We start from the raw sequence: 22,500 nt of genomic DNA, 5'->3' as shown, positions 1-22,500 counted from the left end.
CGGGTTTAGGGATTAAGCTGGATTTACCCTGTGCAAACCACTCAGGGTAGGCTTGCAAGCTTTCAGAAATGCCTTTAAAGTTGATTTTCACGTCTTCATGCACTGCGTATGCGCGTTTCCACCAGAAATTCACCACTCTATCAGGGCCAGGTGCGCTCCAGTTTCTCTTCTTAGACATAACCTTTGCTATAACCGCTGTCTCTAGGTCCCATTCCTCCTGGGATGCCGGGGGAACACGTTGACGAATCCCCTCCTCTATTTCCTTCAACCACCCAGCATTCTCATCCCCAGATCCCTGCTCTTCCCAGAGGGTCCTCCAAAAGCCCTCAGCCTCGCCAATGTCTTCAAACATGTTCTTTCCTCCACCGCTCTGTTCCACTGTAGGAGAGGCTGCTTTATACTTTGGGTGGGCGTTATCGGGGTCCTCTGCCACGATCTGATTGATGCGGGCATATACCCGCCCTGGGTCTGTTCTAAATTGATCGTTAAGAGACTTGGCTTCCTCTTGTCTTTTTTTCCTTCCAAAAGCAGCCTTCAGCTTTCTCAACCGAAATTTCTGTTTTTCGATGTAGGTAATTAACTGGGTGACAGACAGAGACTTACACTCCTCCTGTAAGAGAGCACGATTTTTATTATTATTATTATTATTATTATTATTATTATTATTATTATTATTATTATTATTATTATTATTATTATTATTATTATTATTATTATTATTATTATTATTATTACACTAATCTTGTCACCCACATTGCTCATTCCCAGCACAGGAAACACCATCCCTGTAGAATGTACATTCATTCACTAGAACACTAGGATACAGGCCAGCCTTGCCATACCTGATTTCATCATCCCTCTCTCCACTTAAGTCCTGGTGACTCAATTTTGTCCGTAGCCTTTCATTTTCCAGTTGTAAACTGCCTTCGTGTTCTTTAATGAAGGAGAGCTAGAGCAAATACAGGGAGTGAATAAAACAATAATAAATGAATATTATAATTTCAAAGTAAAAAAAGAATCTAAAGGTGCATGGGGAAAATGAAGGCGCTCGTGATGAAAAGAGATCGAAATAATTTTTTTCTGTTTCTCTCTATTCCATACAATTGCTTTCAGTATTTGGCTATGGCTTGTTCTGTGAGCAGTTTAGAACGTTCAGGTTCAGTTTGGAAGGTTTATGCTGAGAAGCAACAAAATACGTTTATTCTGCAACATGGCAATGTCATTTATGGCTGTTCAAGAACATATGTACATGTACATACAATCCTTTCATTTACTATCCACCAAAACTATCTTGTGATTTTCAATTGAACCTAAATGAATAATGAAAGGTGCTTACATACAAGTTGAGAAATTGATAGGAAATTGACAGTCTTTAAGTGAGCACAATAAAAAATTGCTTCAAGAAGAGCAATAATTGTGAGTCACCTTTTGTAATTGCAGGGTTGTATATAAGAGCCGGCAGCCGGAGAAGTTCGCCCGCTTCTCTGTCAGGTTTCGCCGGCTACTTTCATTGTTTGAAGAGTCAAGACATGTAGAGGAGATGATGTTTATGAGGTCTAAACTACTTGGGCTCAATACAAATAAAAATTTGCAGTGCCTATCTTTTCTGAAAACACATAAAAGACTTCTGACTCAAGGGCAGTTTAAAAACGTTATGCTTGAGACTTTCGTTTTGAAAAAATCTTGCTGCGGTGGCGGGAAAGTAGGAACAATATGATTTGTTGTCCGGCATATTGGATTTCGATATCTTTAAACAGCCACCGATTACCGGAAGGAAAAATCACTCAAGGACGTTTTAGTCCGCGCAAAACTCTCTTTAATCACGCCGCAATCATAAAAAACTTATAAACAAAGAAACACTTTCAAAAGGTTTGTTCTCAATCCAGAAGGAAATTTACATATGATGTACTGCTAGCAACACGCTCAGCCTGCGTTCACGCATCTCTTACCACAACTCAACTGAGGAACAAAACTAGCCCCTGATCATTCACTAACCGCTCCTTCGTTTTCACTTCGAACCTTTCAGTTGATCATTTATAGCGAACGTAGAAGCTGAGGACTCGTAGACTTTATTTAAACACTTGAACGTAACTCTCCTTGGAGTTAAATCCTACTTGCCCGCGTAAGTGCTCGTCCTCTCGAGGGCATCTCGACGTTTCAACATGACAACGGATCTTTATCCAACGTCACTCTTGATCAACTCTCACTGCTTTACGGAACTCCTAAACTCTTCGGAAAAAAGACTACATCACTCTTAAACCGCTCGAGTGATTTTCAATTTTCGAAATTACTGCAACCAAGTTCCGCAAGCATATTTTCCCGCTAATTACACAATGGAACGAATGTGTGTCATCTTCACACTTAAACAGGATCGAAACATCCTTTACGCCATTGGCCAATTAGTATCCTCCAATCAGCTTCTTTATTTAACAACCAATCAGAAGCCTTTGCTGGTCTAGTCCTTCAAAGTATGTGCCATGTTTACAAGTTGTCAAGCGGCAATATTTGCCAGGCTCGTTAGCTCCAGCAAAACCACCAAAAAGATACAAAAAATATCACTCAACTTTTTGTTTATAGGGTTGTATTATTGAAATGTCGCTTCGTCTTTACATGGTTTTCATAGTATAATTGCAGCTTGATTCATCCCTCTAATGTCTGAGTTTCATGGCCCAAAATGCCAGGAAATGCATTTTCCGGCATTCAGTTTTCAAAAATTTTCCGGGGGAGCATGCCCCCTGACCCCCCTAGGAGCGATGGGCTAAAGCCCATCGTCTGGGTCCTCCGGACCCACAACCGTCTACTTTGCAAAAAACTCCGGCTACTTAAAACCTTAAAGAAAACCCTGAATTGTAAACAAAGAGTGGCAAAAAAGTAAAAAAGATGGGACCGGCCAGACTTAGTATTTTACTCTGTCTAACCCCTGGGAGTCAATGGGTTAACCACTCACTGAAAAATGCCCCATTAATAACAAAAAAAAAAGTGTACAGTACCTGTTCATCCAACTCATGACATCTCTGTGAGAGCTCCTCTTTCTCAGCTGCAAGACTGCTAAGTTGCTCTAGTGTCCTCTTATGCTACAGAAAATATTAATGATAACAACAGTGCGGAATGCAATGTAAAAATTATACCCAAAAGATGGAAGTGATCCTCATACTTATTATCTGGACAATTTAAGGAACAGACCTCTTTAGCTTGTACCTTTTGTTTTCCCATTAATTTTCAGACCATGTGATGTTACCCAAGAGAACAGTAAAACTGTTTTTTTCAAATGTCGTCTTATGCATGTGCTTATGTACGAATAACTTATGAAAAACAAAAGGAAAATTCCCTTGAGAACATCACATGGCCTGAAACGGGAAAACAAAATGTACAAGCGAAAGAGGTCTATTTAACAATTACACCCGTAGCCCTTGCGGGCTATGGGTCAATAGCCCATAAGTCAAAGCCAAAAATTAATGGGCAATTGACATGTGGCCCTTGAGGGCAAAGGGTCTAATAATTCTTGTTGTTTTAATGTCACCCAACTAGTTGGACAGAAAGGGCAATAATAAAGTTAGCACATGCAAGTTGAAGAAATATTTATTTGCCTGGGAATAAAACAAAAGAAATTAAGCATCACACTTTTTGCTACTCGAGGACTATTACTAATGGTTCTCTAGTAGCGTAGCAAATGAAAATGCAGGATTTGCATTAGTCCACTAGTTGGGTGATACTAATGTCTCTTATTGCTTAAATTGTCCAGTTACATCTACATGTACAATGTAACTGCAAGGATGACCTCTCTCTTTCATCTACAACCCATACATTTTTCATTTCAAAAATTTTACACTGTATCATTATTAGCAGAAACGGGAACAACCAAACATGAATGCTGAAAAAGGAACAACTATATTTATCTATGAATTACACTGTATGTATGCTGAAAACTGCATAAAAGATGGGGAATGGTTGCCTGAGAAAACCAAAGGCATCCTCCAGTTTTAAGTATAAAGTTCTACTTAATCTTCCTTCAATATCATTCTAGCTAAAAAGTTCACCTGTATCTCCAGTTCTTTGTACATCTCAGGGTCCCCTCCAGATATCCCACCATCTTTTATTGTCAAAAGCTATAAAAGTAAAACCAAATCGAGTTGTAGACACTACCTGGGTTTGCAGTGCATTCATATATGACTACTGAACAATCACCATGCTTTATTGACAGGGAAGTACCCTCGTTAATTTCCCCCAAAAAGTTTGCATCCTCTGCATTAGATAAAAATCCCTTTGTTAACGTTCAAGAAAAGTATTCATGTACGTACACCTGTAAGGTGCAGACTGACCATTTGATTTGAACAAAAAAAATGAATAAATGAAAATGGGCCATTTGGATTGGAAGAATGTTTTCTTTTCTTTTCCTGATTGTCCTTCTTTTGCTACAAAGTTGCAGACTACTACTGTATGTGTAAGAGAACCCAAAAGACTACAGATACGAGCCAAGGTATTCAAAACACGGATACATCTACATGTACAGCTGTAGCATTCATCAAATAAATAACTTTTGAATTTTATGGTGTTAAGAGCAAGATTAGCCCTAATACAGTGTAATGCATCCAACAACTTGTCAAACTTCTCAGAGGTATCCACCTTTGGAGTGAGTGCTTAGTAACTCAACCTTCCCCAACCCTGTTCCCACTGTTGGCAAAGACCTTCATACAGCAGTACATTTTAATAACAAAGAGCTGCACTGACCTCTTGTATAGCCATCATAACCACATGTTGGACAGACTCTTCCATGGACATGATGACCTGAATGTATTCTAAATAACCAAAGAGATGAGATTTGACCAAAACTACCCAAATACCAATTCAAAATTTCATACAATGTACTACTGTATGTATTTAAGATATTTATTGTAAATGACAACTCAACCAACTACAGTATCTTTCATTCTTTTCCTAAGCCAAAGAATGACACAGAGATTTTAATAAGCGTAACTGGGAACCGTTTCAGCGAAGAAACCCTTTTCCTTGTAAGAGTGACACTTTCAGATTTACCTCAGTGTAATACCAGACAATTAATTATTTTTAGACAACAATGGGGGCTGTTTTGGGTTGAAAAGTTATCAACCTTTTTATCAGTGATAATATGTAACTTTGGTTTGAAATGAGAAAATTTTTAAAATTATTGCAAACCAAAGCCAGTATGCATCATTGATTAGGCTGACATCAGTATCACTGATTGTAGCCTGCATGGCTGGTGGTATTCTAGGTGCATGGAATAAAGTTCTGGCAGTAGAGCCTTTAACTGTGAGCAGCAAAGCCATGAGAAATTTCAAAATCCTCCTCCCCATTCTCCTAGTGGCGTCGCTCGCTTTTAGTGGCTCTGCTGCCAAAACTTTACTCTGCATGCCTACAATACTGCCAGCTACAGTGTATGAAGGCTACAGTGGTTGAGACCTAATAATAATTCTTAGGTCTCTAAGCCAGCCTATATTGATCTTTACACAAAAAAGGTAGGTAGGTCCACGTCAGCCGTTTGGCTGCAAATTTTTAATTCTGCATTACTAAATATGATGTGATGATGAGGATTATCTTACCTTGTTTGTCCTCGCAGTTAACTGCACATCCGAGAACAAGCTGCAGTAATCTTCCAAGTTCTGATATATCTTGGTTTTCAACTACAAGTAAACAAAAACTAAATACAGTAAATCCTTGTTTTTAAACAAATTCTATAGATACTTGTACAGTACATGTTATCTAACCTACAGTACTTCAACAACAATTTACATCTATAGAGACTTGAAATGCAAATTAAATGAAAGAAGTTCTATAAATCCAGATACATGTATATGACAGTGTATTTAGTGGCAATGAACATTGTGCCAGTTATGAGAAAGGGTATGTTTTTTTCACAATTTTTGTTAGCAATTTCGCACTTACTAACCTATTCTAAATTTAATTTAAAATGTACATGTATTTCAATGTGCAAAAGCGTGCTTGTTAGTGTTAGAAGATAAGTGCTTGTGACTGTAAATCGTACCTATGGCATTTACGTCAGGCATGGGAAACCCAGAAATATCCATGGTTAACACCTAAAAGGAAGATTGAAAATTCAAAACAATTATTATTTGTTTCAATTTACCAACATGTGCTGTTGCAATTGCTACATACACTGTACATGTAGAGCCCCATAATTCTGAAAACTTGAAAAGTTAACAAACAAGGTTTTGCAATTATAGGGGGATGGGATGCACTTGAAAAGTACACAACTGTGATAGTCTGAAATGTCATCCATATCCTTGCAGAAGATGGATGGCATTTCAGACTACCACCTACAAGTGTTAAGTATTTAAACTACAGTTAAAAGCCTGACAACGGTTTGCAGAGAAATTTTTATTTCTCTCCAGAACTGCTGCTTAGAAACTGTCTCTTTGTTTGCACAGGAATTCTTGCAGCCAAGGCTCTGGTCTTCAAAGAACTTTTTAATAAATTCTGCCCTGGAAAAGAGAGTCAATGGTGTACAGTATACTGACAGAGATCTTCCTTACCTCAGTGTAATAATCAATTACTCCTTTCAAAAGTTTCTTGAGGTTGTTCACCTAGGGTAAAGCAACGGGAGAAGAAGAATACTTTGTTTTGGATCTCAGCCTTCTATTGAAAGATTTGAAACTTTTGCAGCACTGTTTCATGTATCAAAGTTTGGTCAATATGAAAAACACACTTTGGTGAAAGATAGGAAGGGGAGAAGAGTTGAGGTGAAAAGGATTACATGGAGTGTAAGCATGTACTTGTACATGGTTTAATATCATGGTGACCTCAGTTAGCCACTATCACTCCTTATTAATTTTTGTCTCGCTACAGTCACCAGCCTAGACTTACCACAAAAATATATACAGCTGTACATGTACATGCAGTACATCCAAGCTCTTTTCAACCATTGAATGGTAAAATGTGATTCTTGAACATTCCAGACAAGTATTCACTGTCTTGTGAGATAGATCCTATACCTACTTTTAGCTTAAATGAGATTGCACTATCCTATCAAGGAACTCGACTATATGCAGAGGTCAGTGCAAAGGCAGCACTTTCTCCTCAGTTATTCTGAGGTCCGTTGTTTGAGGTCCGTGACTGGAACCTCTTATCTCCCACGCAGCGCTGAGCTAGATTGAAGTATCAGTCAAACAGCTGCTCCAGAGTCTGAGGGTAAACGTAATGCAGCTGCATACCTTCAGTCTCCTGTTGTCCCCTGTGTCATGTCGAATTTTTGATATCCATTCATCATCAAACCAGTCTGGGGCACTAAAAAGAGTGACTGCATTAATAAATTATGCACAACAAATGCAGTTTTCAGGTGACATAGTACCGAAAAGAGGTAATTCAGCACAAAAAGAGGAAACAACCAAGCATTACGATTGGTCAATGATCAAAGAAAGTCTCAAAAGGCCAATCAAATGCGAGCCCCTGAAGGTGCAATTTTTGCATGATTGCGTGCTACACATGCATTTCTTCTGAGTCTCATTTTCGATATTTTTTCATGTATATTATTAATAAGTAATCACATGATTTCTCCTGTGCAATTTCATTACCTATAATAATAATAATAAAAATAATAATAATAATTGATGATCACAAAATTTACCAATTGGAAAAAACCAGAGTTTACATGAACAGCCTACCACAACCCTAGGACAATAATTATTATTTTGTTTCTCCTTTTGGGTAAATTTCTTTACAATTTTCATCTTATACGGCTACCCTAAGTCAAAAATGCAAATTTCATTCAACCATATGAACTACAGAATGAATCCACCACATTGTGTACAATGAACTGAAGAGCGTTCTGCGTTTCAGTATTTAATTCCATCATAATTATTATCATATCCAGCCAGGTTTGTCCTTAATAACCCTAATCTGAATGGGGAAAACCAAGAGCTTTGAAAAGTTAGCTAACGAGCATTGCAGAAAAAGTATTGAATGAATTAATCATCTAAGCATAAGCTTAAATTCAAACAATTCAATTAAGGATTAAAATGAGATTGTTTTGATAACGTTGCACTTTTATCCTGAATTCGAATGGTTTATCGTCGAAAACTTAATGTGCTCAATATCGCGACTTGTACGATGCCAGGAATGGTAATTCTGATGAAACCTTATCATTCCATATCCTGATTTTTTTAAAGCTAAACTTGACAGTTGACTTAAGCTTACATCTCAGCTAAACATTCACAAAGAGCAACTCCATCCGTTAACTCATCCACAGTTGTATGCGGAGCTTTTATCCCCTCGAAAGTGTTCACCTGTTGGAGAACAAAAGCATTAGTGGATTTACCTCCATAGCCAATATTTAAGTATTTTAAGTTGTGGCCTCTTGTACGGTGGTTCGGTGCCTTTTGGAGATTGGATTGCCAAAGATCTAGAACTGCAAAGAATTAGAAGGGCCATGGATCAAAACGATATCCCTCAATTTAGACTAACCCATTTCATCAAACTTTCGCACATCAACTCGTCATCCATTTTACGTTCAAACAGAGCTTTAAAATCGAAGAAACACGGGGAAAAACAGCTTTAACGACGCAATATTTACAAAGAAGCTTAAATGATATGCAAAACTTGCCGGCGTGGTTACATGAAATCAATTTTCAAATGGCCTCCTGGGAAATATTGCACTTTTTTAATTGGATGCGAAGGAGAGGAGACAGTGGGGTCACAGGCAGCCCAGACTCGGATGGCTTGGTCATGGAGAAGTTTGAGCGTGACTTATGCCACAGAAGAGTGATTTTATCGGCGCGATGTGTGGTGAGCTAGAAATTACTTTCCAGCCTTTCCTTTATTTAGGTACGAGTGACAACCCGGGAATCCGAGAAGTCGCGTAAATCGCGTTCAATCAGGGAAATAACCACACAAAAAGCGAGGATGTCACCAGGACAACAAAGTACGACTTTTTTATTGAGAATTTTTGCGTGTAAATATCTTTTTCAGTTTGTTATCAAGATTTCCATACAACTGATCCTTATAATTTTTTTACCCTTCGAGTCTGGGCTGCCTGTGATGGGTTGAGAAACAAAGCTTTGGCTGGTGGGTGCAAATTATCTCTATCATAAACAAGACCGTAGTGTCTTTATTGTTCGGAATTGCGCAAAACCACGGTGTGCACCACTTACGATAGAATTTTCAACCTTCATTAGTCACAATCCAACTGTTTACAGAGAACAAGCACGTATTTGCGGAGTGGAAGAAGACATTTGCTTTCAAGTTCCTGTCATGCTGTCAAGACGGTCTTGAAGACATGAAACCTAATAGGGCATAGGGATATGACGTCATTCATCCACGAGCTTCAGCTATTTCTGTACCTAAGCTGCTTACTGATCTTGTGAACACAATCTTAACCAAATCCCAAGTTCGAGATTATGTGGAAGCAAATACAGCTTACACCACAGCAAAAAAAATGTCTTAGATAAAGCCAAATTTCAGGCTAGTTTAAGTACTGCCTGTTTTATCTAATGTGTTTGAGAGAATTATTCATGAGCAGATGAAAAAACATTTTGAGAAATTGTCAATGATGATACATTTGGCATTATTGCATGTCGAAAATTTCATAGTTGTCCGGCGGCACTTCTGGCGATAAAAGAAGACTGGGGAGATGAGGAAGAGAAAAATTGGAAAATTAAAGGACCCAAGTTTTGCAGAACTGCGCCGCCAGAATATTCAAAGTTAATTTTTCTATAGCCGTGAACGATCAAGCTCATAAACAATTCTTGTAGCGCGGCAGGTCGGATATGGTAGGTTCCACGAGTCACCTCGTTTCTAGGACATGATACGACAGGAAATTCACGCACATGCCAGAAAAGAACCTCTTTCCTGCAATTAGTGTCCGCAACTTTGAATGCCCTGCTGGAAAGCCCACGGAAACCTGGTTGCACCATTAGATATTCTTTGCACGTTAACGATAAAGTGACACTGCCAGTCACGAATTATCCTATGCGTTTTGCACTGCTCAGTTAAAGTAATTTTATTGTGTACGTACAATACTTGTGAAAACACAACGAAAATCCACCAAATGCAGGCCTTTATACGAGCAGACCTCCAGGCCACACACTCGAAGAGCACTCCGAGGACAGAATGAAAGCAGGAGCCAATATTTTGAATCGTTTTGCGCACTACCTGTCCGGCTATGTGCTTTAAGTAGTATTTATTCCAAGGAACGTTACCCAGACAAATCCGACTTTCACTCGAGTTCGGGTATCCTCCCCGAGAAGTGAGCGCTGGCTCATTTCCCGAAACAGCGGTTGGTATCGTGAAGCCTAGGTACTTCATGTATCCCCTATTATAGTGTATTTAAATGATAATGTATTCCGACGCGTATATTATAGTGTATATAAGGGTATAAATGGGTATAAAGGGCTAATTATTTACATACACTATAAATACCTTATATTTAAATACATAATAATACCGGATACATGAAGTACTTACCCGTGAAGCGCTGCAAGTTGTCTTGTAATGTGACAACTTTTGTGTCAACAAATTGAGGCCAAAAGACTTTTTCCAACGCGTGATTTAATCTATTTATACGCAAACTGAATACGGTTGAAACGTTGTTTGATCTCCAGGACAGGAACGAACGAGCAAAGTATCTCAGTTTTGGAACGATGTTTAGCAATGACATTTAAAAAAAAAAGACGTGTTGCGAAATAACGAAATTTATACTGGCAACGATAAAACAATGTAATAAAAAGATAACAGAAACGACTAGGATAACTTACGAAAGAATGAGTAACTATGCACCGCTGTGGCGATAAAGAAAAGGAATGCGGATGACCAGAACGCATAACTTACCACGTCGCTGCAAAAAAAAAATTTAGAGTCATTCCAACTAAGCGTAAACGCGAAAGATACACAAAGATAAAAGATACACGCGAAAGAAAAAAAACATTTCTTAGTAAGCGTAAATGCGGCAGAAACAACTGGATTTGCATTAAAAATTGATTAACAGCGTCTTCATGAAATGAGATTTACCTATGCACACAACTGAGGTTTTTAATAATATATACTATCGAGAAAAAGCTATTCAAACTACCGACACACTTTGTCTATTGTGACTATATCCTTCACTTGCAAAAACCAAATTCCGCATCAAGAAAACGATCTCCCTTTAATCTACTTGACTTGCTAAAGTATGGATGATTCTTTAAGGAGCGAGTTGATCGGCTCTTCAAACCGATCCAGTCTTAATAAGGACCAGATAGTATATCGACGGCAGCATAGATAGCCTGCGTAGCGATAGATATCTGACGGTCAACTTCATCTTTATCGCCAGTCTTATCCAAGGTAAATAGCGTATCGCTAACACCCGGGAAGGCAGATGAACCATACAAGTTATATTTGCCAGGAGCAAAGATTAGGTGACGAATCAGACGTCTTCCCGGCAGGCCATAGGAGTAGATGAATGCTCGCTCCACTTTGATCAATCGGTCGTTGAGTCGGCGCAGTCGAGCAAAACTTGGTTCCTTATATTCTTGGATTTCCTTCGCCATTTCGTTCCTAACATCAAAAAGAGAGGAGTTGTTAAGACAAGTTCTAAACCAGTGCACTGGATTTGATTTCGAAACGAAAGCTACTGAGCAGTACTTTCCTGTGGTACTGTTTATAACACTGCACAAGTCTATTTTAACTTTTGAGTCTGTGGATGAAATCCTTAAGTGTGACCGTTCAAATTTAAGCTACTGAGCCGTACTTCCATGTGGTGCTGTTTATAATGCTGTACAAGTTGATTTTGTCTTTTGAGGCTGTGGGTGTAATCCTTAAGCGTCACCGTTCAAATGAAAGGGCTCAAGGGCTCAAGACTTTAAAGAACTGAAGATAAATTGTTGCCTTTGTAAATACATCTGCAATAGCTGTAATAGCGACTCTTCAATCGAGTCAATCCAATCTCTTTTGTCGCAGTCCACATGTCAGCTTTTATTTGCTTCGCTACCTTAAATAAAGTAAAGTGACGCAAACTTACTGAGCCTTTGTGAACTTCTCCGCGGTTTCTCTGAACTTCATAACGGCCCTTTCTAGTAGACCAATTGTACTGTGGCTTTTCAGCTCGTTACCGTAACTTGAATTTAAGGTTTTCAAAGATTCCTCCAGTGCTTCTGCGTAGAGCATTGCATTCATCTTCAAGAGCGGCATGTCTGTAAAAGCGAGCAGTAACTGACCACAGAGCTGAGTTGCTGCCTTGTGGAATTTGAAATCGGGGTCAATGAATTTCGTCAGCCATTCGAATGTGTCGTGTTGTGTGTGATAAACAGCGTAGTAAGCGGAAGTGTAGTTGTAGCCAATGTAATGAAAATCGGCTGAAGGGACACCAATATACTGATAAAACGCTGCATAATCACTTCCGGATCCCAAATTGCCCACTTTTGATTTGGGAGGGACTGCCTTGGGGTCTACCGGATTTCTTTCAGCCATGATGTCATATATTGTTTTTTTATCGTCATGCGCACTAGGGTCGTCCACCATTTTGCTGAACTCCCGTAATGTGTCTTTAACAAGGGGAGAGGAATCCATAGTAAAGAAGTAATTGCCTTGTACGGCCGTGTCTAAATTAAGGTAGATCACAGCTCTTTCGCTAAGAAGTTTTTCGTGTTGTTCAACCCACTCTCTTGATCCAATTATACTGTATTCCTCTGCTCCCCAGCTACAAACCTAAAGAAGAAGAAAAAAAAATATTTCGCACTTTTTAAAGTTAGACCCAGGTTTACGCGTATAAAGAGGTCTTTGTGAGATATTGCGAAATACCTAAAACGGTCCATCGATCAAAAACAAGAGCCACCAATGTGCGGATGCCCTTCCTCTTGTTATGAAGTAATTCATTCAACATTTGCGTGTTTGACGGCCTTAATCGAAACAGCTGTCAATAATGACCTATTTTATTACTGAAGGTTAAAAAAGAAAATTTTTAAAGCCCTTAAAATGATTTTTGCAATTGCAAACTAACAATTATTGTCCGACGAGGTTTCCATCCATTGTTTTTCAACACCCCGAGCCCACGAGCAATTTCATTTGTGATAGTGCTTCCCGTGATTGGGTCAACTGCTCCGTTCACCCAGGCATCTCTGTGGCTGCCAACCAAAACAAAGCGATCAGGCTCGATGTCCCCGTACATTGTGCCAATCACGTTAAAGAACGACTTGACTTCATAAAAGTTGTTTATGTCGAGCGAAACCGTCATGTTGTTGCGGTTATAGCCAGGTCCAAGACGATAGGTAATATCCAGAGTTCCTCTCCAGTCCTTCGGGGCTTCCTGACCTAAATCAAGAGTCGAATAAATGTAAATTATGAGAGTCTACACCTTTAATAGTGCGATTCTGCTCTGAGTTATTTTTTAATTAGCCAGTTACAAGACCAGATGGGAACTAACTTAAGAGCCCGGCCGGAAATCAAAACCGGTAAACGTTGTCGGAAACCACTGGAAGGCAACTGCTTTTAGCACTGTGCCAACTAGTTTCTGCAGAACTAGTGCTACAAAATAAATAATGAAACAAGTTACGTTTTGAGATCATCGCAGTCATGAATTTAAGGCTTCAGTTACGTACTCACAAATTAATTTCCATCTCCCAGTTGGCTTGATAGCTCAATTGGTAGAGCACTACACCGGTATCACAGAGGCCATGGCTTTGAATGCCATTAAAGCCTGAATTTTTCAGGCTTTCCTTTCGTCACTGATCATAATTGCGATGATTTCAAACTTCCCGCCGCAGTTCAAATGTATGTCTTTAATACATTGTTCCATCAAAATAAATTCAGTTATGTGTGATTCTACTTGCCACAAGCGTTATTTACCCTGAAAATCGAGTGAACTGTTCGATAGTTAGTTTGAGGAAGGGTCTGCTCTAGCCGCCGGGATTCCTCACAGCACTTTTTCTATGGGAAAAAGCTTCTTTAAAATTAATTAAATTGTTACTTACCTCCCATAATGCTGAGAAAGTGAATAGCATCTCCATATCCCATGGGATGTGCGGGGATCGGAGGCAGTTGGCTTTCCTCTTGCGACCTGCGATACATCCCTGGGATGGACCCTATTCCAGGAGTTTGAGGGTCTCCCACCCCTGAGGCAGTATAGATTGATCCCCGTTGTACTCCGGTAGCTGGAAGCCAAGCAGTGTTAGGATATGTATCCTTGGGGTCTCCCCCTGCTAAAGCGTAATCCGCAGGGTCTGAGAAGATAAGAGCGGCTTTGGCGCCATAATTTGCTGCATTTGCTACCTAGAAAACAGATACCACAAACTGTTACCTTTGAATGGATTGCTTTCTTGTGAAACCGCTGTCCCAGTTGATGCAAAACGCTTGGGCTCCACTCTTTACACACAAAGAAGAACAATGAATTTTAGGAACTTGGCCGGCAATTTGTCTTGGATTGTTTTAAAAAAATACGTATAATTAGGAAGTGTTTTTTTTTTTCAAGAGAACGCTGTAATTTAGGGTTCAGTTCCGTTGTCCTTCCGTATCGAGACACATAGGAAGGGATTTATAGTTTGCTCTTGTTTCTCGAGTTAATTCTTCTTTCCTCAGTTCTTCTTAACCTCCTTCTTCTTCATTCGTTACTTCCTAGGAGTATCTCATTTTACGTTCTTCACAATAGCTATCTTCAACATTACATTCAACGCTAATACGTTTGAGCGACTGGTCGGGTGTATTCCAATTTTAGATTAATCCATACGGGTAGGATACCGATGTTTTCTCAGTTCAACCAGTCCATACCTTATTTCCTCGAAATATTTTTCCGTATCTCATAATGGCGATCTTTCCCGTCACATTAACGCCGAGATTCTTGAGCTGCTTAAAGTCTTTCACTCTTCCATAGTTGACATAAACAAGCTCCCCTTCAACTTTTCCACTGGGACTGTAACCAAGGAACGGCAGCACAGCTTGCTTTGAGCCGCCATCCTATAACGTCACGTGAACAAGTTAATTGCAATCGATTTGAATAGTTTTGCTTTTTTACTTTTGGTCATTTGTATTTACAAAAAAGGGTCTGACAATCGCCATGCGTGGGAAGAGAGGACAGGACCTGTTCTTTTTTATGGATGGTGTAAATTTTTTTCCTATCTTTTTGACTTGGCGGGCCGGAAATGAACTTGGCATGAGTTGGTCACGTGATGATTTAGCTTGTCATACTTTCACCGGGTAATCTTCCGCGCTTACTTTTGTTCTTCTTCTGGTAAAAGGCGAGCATGCGCATACGTGTTTTGTTTTGGCTTTACAATCCTTGAGGAAAAGTCAACAAACTTCCTGCCCCTTGTACCTGTTCCTCTCCTTTGATTTGATGAATAATCGTTCCATTTTTATATTTGATGGTTATTCTTGTCGGATGTGTTGTGTTGGGGAAGGACAGCAGCGCTTTGTACTCGGGTTGTTCCACGTGATCAAAGCCATACTCCTTCCAGCGCCTCTCCAGTTCATTAGCAAGTTTTTTTTGACGGGGAGAGGCTGCGATATGCGGTTCTTTAGATAAATATCTGAGAGAGAAAAATCCGAATCAGCAACGATTGAGAAGTAGTGAGCAGTAATTTTCCGTTCTTCTATCTTAGTAGAAGCAAACTAATTTCTTTGTACTCAAAAATAATACCGATTAAGGATTTCTTTGCTATCCTCGTTTTCTTCTCCCAAATCAAAGTCGTCACCCGCCATATTTTTGAGCGACTGAATAACCGTACATGTGCAGACACAGTCATTTCCGCGTTCCGTGTGATGACACTTCTGCCGTGATGATTAATATTATTTTTTTGTGCTGAGCAGTTTTTGTTTGTGCCGTGACATCTATGGGCCACCGTACCATACCGTAAAATTCCGACTGATAAGCCCCGGGGGTTATATTTTACAGATAGATAGATAAATAGTTAGACTGTGTTTATTAAGAAAAACATTGCAGTTAAAAAAACTGAATTGCGCCTCTTTACAAGTAAGAAATATAAGAAATGATTTATAAATACTACTATTATAAAATTACAAAGCGACTACTCTTACAAATTACTTAAATCCTTCCCTCGCACTCTTAACGATGAGGCCCATTTCGAGGGGCCTATATTCGCGGAGGGGCTTATCTACGGAGCTTATCTTATTTGCGTTTCTAAATCGATTGGGCTAGCCTTATAGTTGGAAGTAAATTTACCGTTTTTACTTTGTATTTGAGGGCAATTTTTAAGTACAAGCTCCCGGGTGGCTTGTATTTGGACGGGCGATTTAACGGAGGGTTTTTTGCGTTACCGCTTTGGGGGGCTTACGTTTGGAGAGACTTATTTTCGGAATTTTACGATGCCCCTTGAGAAGGCCATGACCCAGAATTGTCGATCTCTCTTAATTACCGTATTATCTAAATTAAGAATACGGGTCCCGCCAAAAGTTGTGGCCAATTAGATAGGACCTGATGACTACAGCGCCCCAGACTAGTCTGCAACCAGTAGCCGCATGAGAGATTGCTTTTGCTTAATTAATGTAAATTCATGGATCGCGTGCATGAAAGTAACACAATAGATACTGCCAAAAATTGGACTTCTGACACCTTGTAAGGCTGGTTAATTTGTGTAGGATCGAATTTTGAGTCCTAGTTTGGCAGCACTCCCTTTGGCTTCAGTATAGTTGTGTTTCTTGAATAAATTTCACTTGAAATTTACTTTTCAAGGAAGTAAACATTGTTTGCCCTCGACACTGAATGGGAAACAAATTTGAGATTCAAATTATTGTGCTCTCAATGAAATACAGCGGGGGGAACTAACTAAGTGCCCTCAAAATATTATCATAGGATATGAATAAACACGATGAATATGCATAAATGGAAACTGAGAGTGTGTAGTGTGATACTGTATATACTATATACTATATCAGGCCAATTAAATTTAAGAGCATCCAAATATCTTCCAAAGAATAAGACAAAAAGGCCTGAGCTTGATTGCAGCAGATAAAGCTGCATACAAGTCGACTTACTGACATAATACGCTCCCTTGTTACGGTACTTACCTCAGGGTGCTTTTTAGTTCGTCTTCGCTGACAGCTGTTGTAAAATCCATATGATGTTTCTTGATTTGTTCTTGTCGTTCTTGAAAGCTTAGTTTCTTGTCTGGCACGACGGGTTTAGTGGGCTCCGACTTTGATTTCAAAGCCAAAAAACCGATCAGAAATCCTATGAAGAAGACTACGATTAAAGTGACGATTCCGACTATCATGTGAATTCTTCTCCTTCTTCTCCTTCTTTTGTAAGTGAGCACCACCTCGTCATCCATTTTGGCAATTAACCGGGAAGTTGGCCTTTGGATAGAGCTCAGTTCTCGCTTTCTTAGACAACGCGTAAGAAGCAGTCGAGCAAAAGAGCTTCTGGAATGTGTTTTCGAGAGTCAATCGATCAAAACGTAACACATCACTGCATCCGTGTTATGCAAATATCTTCAATGGTTGAGGTCACACTTAGCAGTTTACTAAGGTAAAAACCCTTAACTATGATATAAAAAAGGCAAGCAAAGTTTACTATGGTAAAACGCATAAGCTGACTTTTACATTTCCCAGACGTTTCCTTGTCACAAGAGTGCTACTCAAATGTCGAGTTGATGACAAAGAGGAATTTTTCGAGTTCCGTCGCGTGAGTCTTAACACAACAACTTAATATATTTCGTGACTGCGCTATGGATCGTGAACGTGTTGTAGCTTCGATTGTGGCTCTATTGTTTTTTATCGTTGCAATCCGTAAAGCTCAGAGATTTAGATTTCTGGCTCTTTACCTTGTTTTTGAAAGGAGGCAATTTGATCTCACCAATGCTCTTCTCACGACCAGAATTAAGAGATTACAAAAGCGAAGAAGAAGGAGAGGAGCTTTAGCAAGACGGAGGAGAGTGGCGGGGGTATATCCGAGACCACAAGGATGGTTTGAAGAAGTGTATGAAAATCCCAGTCATGTTTTCGTTATTCGTTAAAAGATTGTGAGGGAAGGAGATAGAAAGCGAATGTATATAGAGGGCACACGCAAATTCAGCAAAGTCACGAAATGCTTCTCAAAATCATGACAAGATGTCACCTAAATAAACAAAGTTTAGATAAACGCTGGATAAACCATGCTTTTTCAGATGGTTTTACTATAGTAAACTTTGCTTTCATCCGACCGCCGTTGCTAACGCAACAGACTAGAATTGCGTTTACCATGGTAAAGTGAGAAAAGTCGGTCACATTGAAAAACCCATTTACCAAACTTTCGTTTACTATGGTAAAAAAAGCTCAAGTGTGACCTCAACCAATGTCGGCGGGCAATAGACAATTTGTCTCTTATCCGAAAATCTTGTCAGCGGGTAAAGAAATGAAGTGGATTTTAGTTGTCCGATCTAATCAAATATCGGTAAAGATTTGGCGGAGCGCGTGAAGAAAAGGGAGATCGAAGTCAAGTACCTGTGACTACGGTCACAACACATTTTTGACATTTAAAAAGGTCAAGAAGAATATAGAAGAGATGAAGGAAGGCCTTTCTAAGACTTGTCGATCAATAAATCGCACCCTGAAACGGCGAAGACCCGAACCATTAGCGACACCCAGCGTCGAGTCCATCTGCCAGCGTATGTCTAAATCTCACAACTTCACTGACATATCAGTTGTTTTGGCATTGTAACTCTGACACAGCTGTGAATCAGGCTACCACATTCAATTCTTAAAATCGACATTTGCGAACACTCAAGAAATCGGCACCAAGGCTTGTTCGCAAAATATACGACAAGTGACGCAGCTGCACTCTTCATTCAACCTCATAAACCATACTACTGTCGGACCAGTTTTGATAATACTGAAAGGGATTTGCTCAAGACTGTCACAAAAACGCACCCCCTTCACTCAATGAGAACCTTCGGGGGTGGGGGGGGGAAAGGGTGTTCAAAGAAGGTAACATTCTCAGAAGTCATCACCTCCAGCGGTAGAGGAGTTGGATCCAGTCGTGCAGCTAGCAGAAACGCGGGGAGTGAAAAAAAGTTGTAGAAGCCAGTTTCAAGATTTCAAAACTTGCTGGCGGAGAATTTCCCCAGAACCCCCTACAAGTTAGCGTTTCCGGCCACCCAAGGGGGAATAAACATATTCCTAATCGCTTCATGCTACAGAAACCGGAGATAAGCGCCGGCCTGATGGGCCTTCTAGGCTAGGCTCATAGCCGACTTTGCCTACCTACCTATGATACTTACGGCCGTTTGCATAACGTTGGCGATCTGATCTCCCCTCCCCCCTCCCACCTCACCTCGCCATTCAAGAGCAAAATCGACTGGACCATCTCTTGTAATAACCCAAATGGAGAGCCTGTGTGCAGGATATAGCACGAAATTAAATTAAAAAAAAAAAAGAATATCGACAGAGTCCCTTCCCAAACATGAACTACAATCACAATAGTTAAACCGTTGGCCGAAAAATGGAAGGCGAGACTGTTTGAGCCCACCTTTCTAACAGCCAGCCTAACCTGAAAAACATGAAAATTACAGTTGCCGAAGTTTTATCGGAAACAAAGACCCGGTTAGAGCGGTACCAAAATGATTCATGGCTTTCAATTACTCTGAGCTTACTAAGTGAGCCCCTGTTAGGAAGGGTTTACTCATCCCTTATGCCTAAAATTCTGGGCCAGTTATCCCTTACTCAGTGTTCTCCCCAGGTATGTCAGGCCAGGCGGGCCGCCTGGCTTGATTCGTTGAAAAATCGTTGCCGCCTGGCTTAAAACAAGTGACCTTACGTAGTTCAACATCTAAAACTGGGATCCTGTCCATAATTAAAAAAAGAAAAACACTCAATAAAGATACTGAAGCATTGTCTAGTGTTTTCTCATTGTGTTTCCTCGCAATTGATAAGGTTTCAGCTCATTTACCCTTCCATGAAAGGTGATGAAACTTGTCGTCTGCTCGTTTCGTTGAACGGCAGCCGTCTTTCAGTTTGCCGTAAATTCAAGGGCACTTCACGGATGTTACATGGAATACTAAACTCAATTCCCACGTGCGTGGAAGGTTGTCAAAAAATGGCGGCTTCGACAAACTCAGGATCCTCTGAACAGAAACGAAAAGCTAGTCAAAGCAGATTAAGACGAGATTTTTTTGAACATCGAGCAATAAAGCGCACCAGCGGCCAAAAATCCCATAAGAGCTTGCGCGCATCTTACTTTCAGATCAGGACTTGTACCGTCGGCCATATTGTGTCGCGGTGGAAGAGCACATAGAAGTTGTGTTGAGTGCAAGCGATTAGCCAACCATTTTACACAGGTATTTCATTCAGTCACTTCGGAAAGATCTGTAAAGCTTTGAAAAACGTTTTGAAGCGGTGAATTTATCGTATTTAATTTAACCTTCTTGCAAGGTTATAACCAGTACGCAAATTGTTCGAAAAGATCTCTCTGCCGTAAGATTTCGAGTTCTCCGACTCTGCTAATAAGAGATCCAGTCTAGAATTAGTGTGTCAAGACTTGCTTTTGGACTATCTTGAGATTGCAAACCTAGGATGAATTCTTATTACACTTCTATTAAAATAGTGTGAACAGTTCTTTTGTCATTGCCTTGTCTGTGACCGGTGATCTGGTATTCGAGTTAGAGGTAGTCAAGTTGATGTGGAAGCAGCTTCTGTCACTTGCGTTACGGTTCAGTGAGGTTTCCTACAGATCGTTTTCGGACTGCTGTTGTCGTTACAGCTCGGTGTACTCTATCGCTAGACGTTGCAAAAGGTAATTTTGTCCTTTTTTTTTTTTTTTTGAAAGGTATTGAGTATTTGTGGATAGGTTCCTTTAGAGTTGATTTTCAGCTTATCTCCCGCACACTTCTTCCGTAAAAAGATTCGTGAGACCCCCAGTGTTTAAGTGTTTCCTTTTCAGTTCCCCCTCTAAAATTACACATTAAGATTGTGTTCAGCTTGGCTTCAATTGTCAACTTTCAATTTCGATTGTTGAGTTGAATTTATCATAAAATTTGCCACAAATGTTTCATTTTCCAATTCACTAGAGTTAAGGTTAGCTTATATCAAAGTTAAAAAAAAAAGAGTTATTGAAGGCTGATCTTTGTGAAGAATTGAAAAAAAAAAAAAAAAAAAGAAACTAGTCCCAGCTGAGCCTCAGAGATTGTAAACAATGTCTTCATCAGTACTTACTTATAGTATATGTAAAAAACCTACAAGGAAGAATCTCGTCCCATAAATGATGTTAAAGGAAAAATGTCAAGCCTGTAGGAATGCCACTATCCGCCTCTGACGTTCAGCGTCCAAATGCACAACTCCCCTGTACAAGCTAAAACATTTAAAGTCGCTACCAAAGTCCACTTATGTCCAGGTTTGACCCTAATTAGATACACGCCCAATTTTGACATCCAACACAAAGTGTCCCTTTAAGTCTAAGCATTTGCTACCTATTTTCAACAATAAGGTAAGGGTAAAGGTCAGCATTACTTTTAGCTTTGGGTAAATGCAGCAGCTAATCTTCACTTAAAGAGTAGCATTTGGGGGACACTTTGTGACATAAATTGTCTGTATTCTGAGACACAAGTGATGTTGAAGTTGACGAGAAGAGCAAGGGGACACTTCGTGATGCTTATTGAAATCCACGTGCATCTAATTAGGGTCAAACCTGGACATATCTCCCAAAGTCAGTAGATGATTTGTTCCCTGAAGCTAAGAAAACTTTTTTGGAAAAAAAGTTTGGCTGTGTGGCCCTCATAATCAGTTTAAGGTGCTGTGGTGCATGCTATGTACGGTTGCACAGGCTGTCATCCAGTGTAAACAAAAGTGTTCCACAGCCCCTGTCTGCAAACAATTCTATTCAAAATCAAGTTGGTTGTGCCCCAGTGTCACATAAACTGACGTCAAAGCGAACTCAGCGGAGGATTTGAAACTCCTTAAAACTGCGCGAGGCAAAAAGTCGCTGAACTTAAAACAGAAGTTGAAAACATGGGTGCCTCAAATGAACAGATCTGCCAGGAAATTCTTTAAGGCCAATTTGATGGGGTAAACTTTCCTTCTTTTAACTCACATGGTAAAATTCTACTATACATATTCTACCTTACTAGTTGGTTTTTCAGTTTATTTGGATTGGTAATGAGAAGATGAACACAATTCAAGGATCTCCCAAGCCCGCAAAACTGAAAACATGGCATACTGTCATGCTTGTATAACAGGGTAAAAGTTACTACTGGTAACCCTACAAAATACAGTAAAGACCCACTCATAAGAACCTAGAATTTTCGAGGTCAGGCTGAGCAGGTTCTAATATTTTAGGCTATTTTTTCATAATTCAGGCTGATTACATGTAGTTTCTTAATAGGTTCTTATTTCTCAGAGGAACAACAATAAATTTCTATATTTTATTCAGAAGATATGTAGACAGTATTGCACTGTAGCTTTATGGAAAACATATTTCTAGAGAAAATCCAATAAAATGCCAATCAAAGAAAACATATACACAATAGACCTAATCGGCTAACTCAATGTTGTACCCAATTCAAATCTCCCGAGATTAAGATTCTTTGTGTATTGCATTTGCATTATAATGTACCATTC

The 22,500-nt window shown here is 39.7% G+C and overlaps 2 protein-coding genes and 1 long non-coding RNA gene across 4 annotated transcripts in view; all 3 read right to left on the bottom strand.

The window, feature by feature from the left end:
• LOC138023804 (protein Hook homolog) overlaps positions 1-8,588 on the bottom strand; it is a 32,194-nt gene extending 23,606 nt beyond the window's left edge. For both annotated transcript variants that reach the window (XM_068870876.1, XM_068870877.1), the window contains exons 1-10: positions 8,455-8,588; positions 8,188-8,276; positions 7,206-7,278; positions 6,528-6,578; positions 6,020-6,071; positions 5,577-5,657; positions 4,729-4,796; positions 4,038-4,106; positions 2,991-3,074; positions 843-949 (exon numbers count right to left, since the gene is read on the bottom strand). In XM_068870876.1, coding sequence (XP_068726977.1) covers positions 843-949; positions 2,991-3,074; positions 4,038-4,106; positions 4,729-4,796; positions 5,577-5,657; positions 6,020-6,071; positions 6,528-6,578; positions 7,206-7,278; positions 8,188-8,276; positions 8,455-8,493 — 713 coding nt within the window. In that variant the 5' untranslated portion in view covers positions 8,494-8,588. The remainder of the gene's footprint in view (positions 1-842; positions 950-2,990; positions 3,075-4,037; positions 4,107-4,728; positions 4,797-5,576; positions 5,658-6,019; positions 6,072-6,527; positions 6,579-7,205; positions 7,279-8,187; positions 8,277-8,454) is intronic.
• Positions 8,589-10,519: 1,931 nt separating this feature from the next.
• Positions 10,520-17,461, bottom strand: LOC138023803 (glutamate carboxypeptidase 2-like). The gene is made up of 7 exons (XM_068870875.1): positions 16,981-17,461; positions 15,269-15,482; positions 14,725-14,910; positions 13,932-14,229; positions 12,962-13,272; positions 11,984-12,669; positions 10,520-11,520 (listed from the first exon to the last, which is right to left on the bottom strand). The coding sequence occupies exons 1-7, from the start codon at positions 17,241-17,243 to the stop codon at positions 11,208-11,210; spliced, it is 2,271 nt and encodes a 756-aa protein (XP_068726976.1). The 5' UTR covers positions 17,244-17,461; the 3' UTR covers positions 10,520-11,207.
• A 4,582-nt stretch (positions 17,462-22,043) lies between these two features.
• The window catches only part of LOC138024344 (uncharacterized), a 3,233-nt gene continuing 2,776 nt past the window's right edge, over positions 22,044-22,500 (bottom strand). Inside the window, exon 3 of the long non-coding RNA XR_011126982.1 lies at positions 22,044-22,500. This exon is cut by the window's right edge and continues 912 nt beyond it. This is a non-coding gene — a long non-coding RNA (uncharacterized lncRNA).

This window comes from Montipora capricornis, chromosome 11 (assembly GCF_036669925.1).
Source record: "Montipora capricornis isolate CH-2021 chromosome 11, ASM3666992v2, whole genome shotgun sequence".
Lineage (NCBI taxonomy): Eukaryota > Metazoa > Cnidaria > Anthozoa > Scleractinia > Acroporidae > Montipora > Montipora capricornis.
This window is presented reverse-complemented; position numbering and strand designations above follow the sequence as displayed.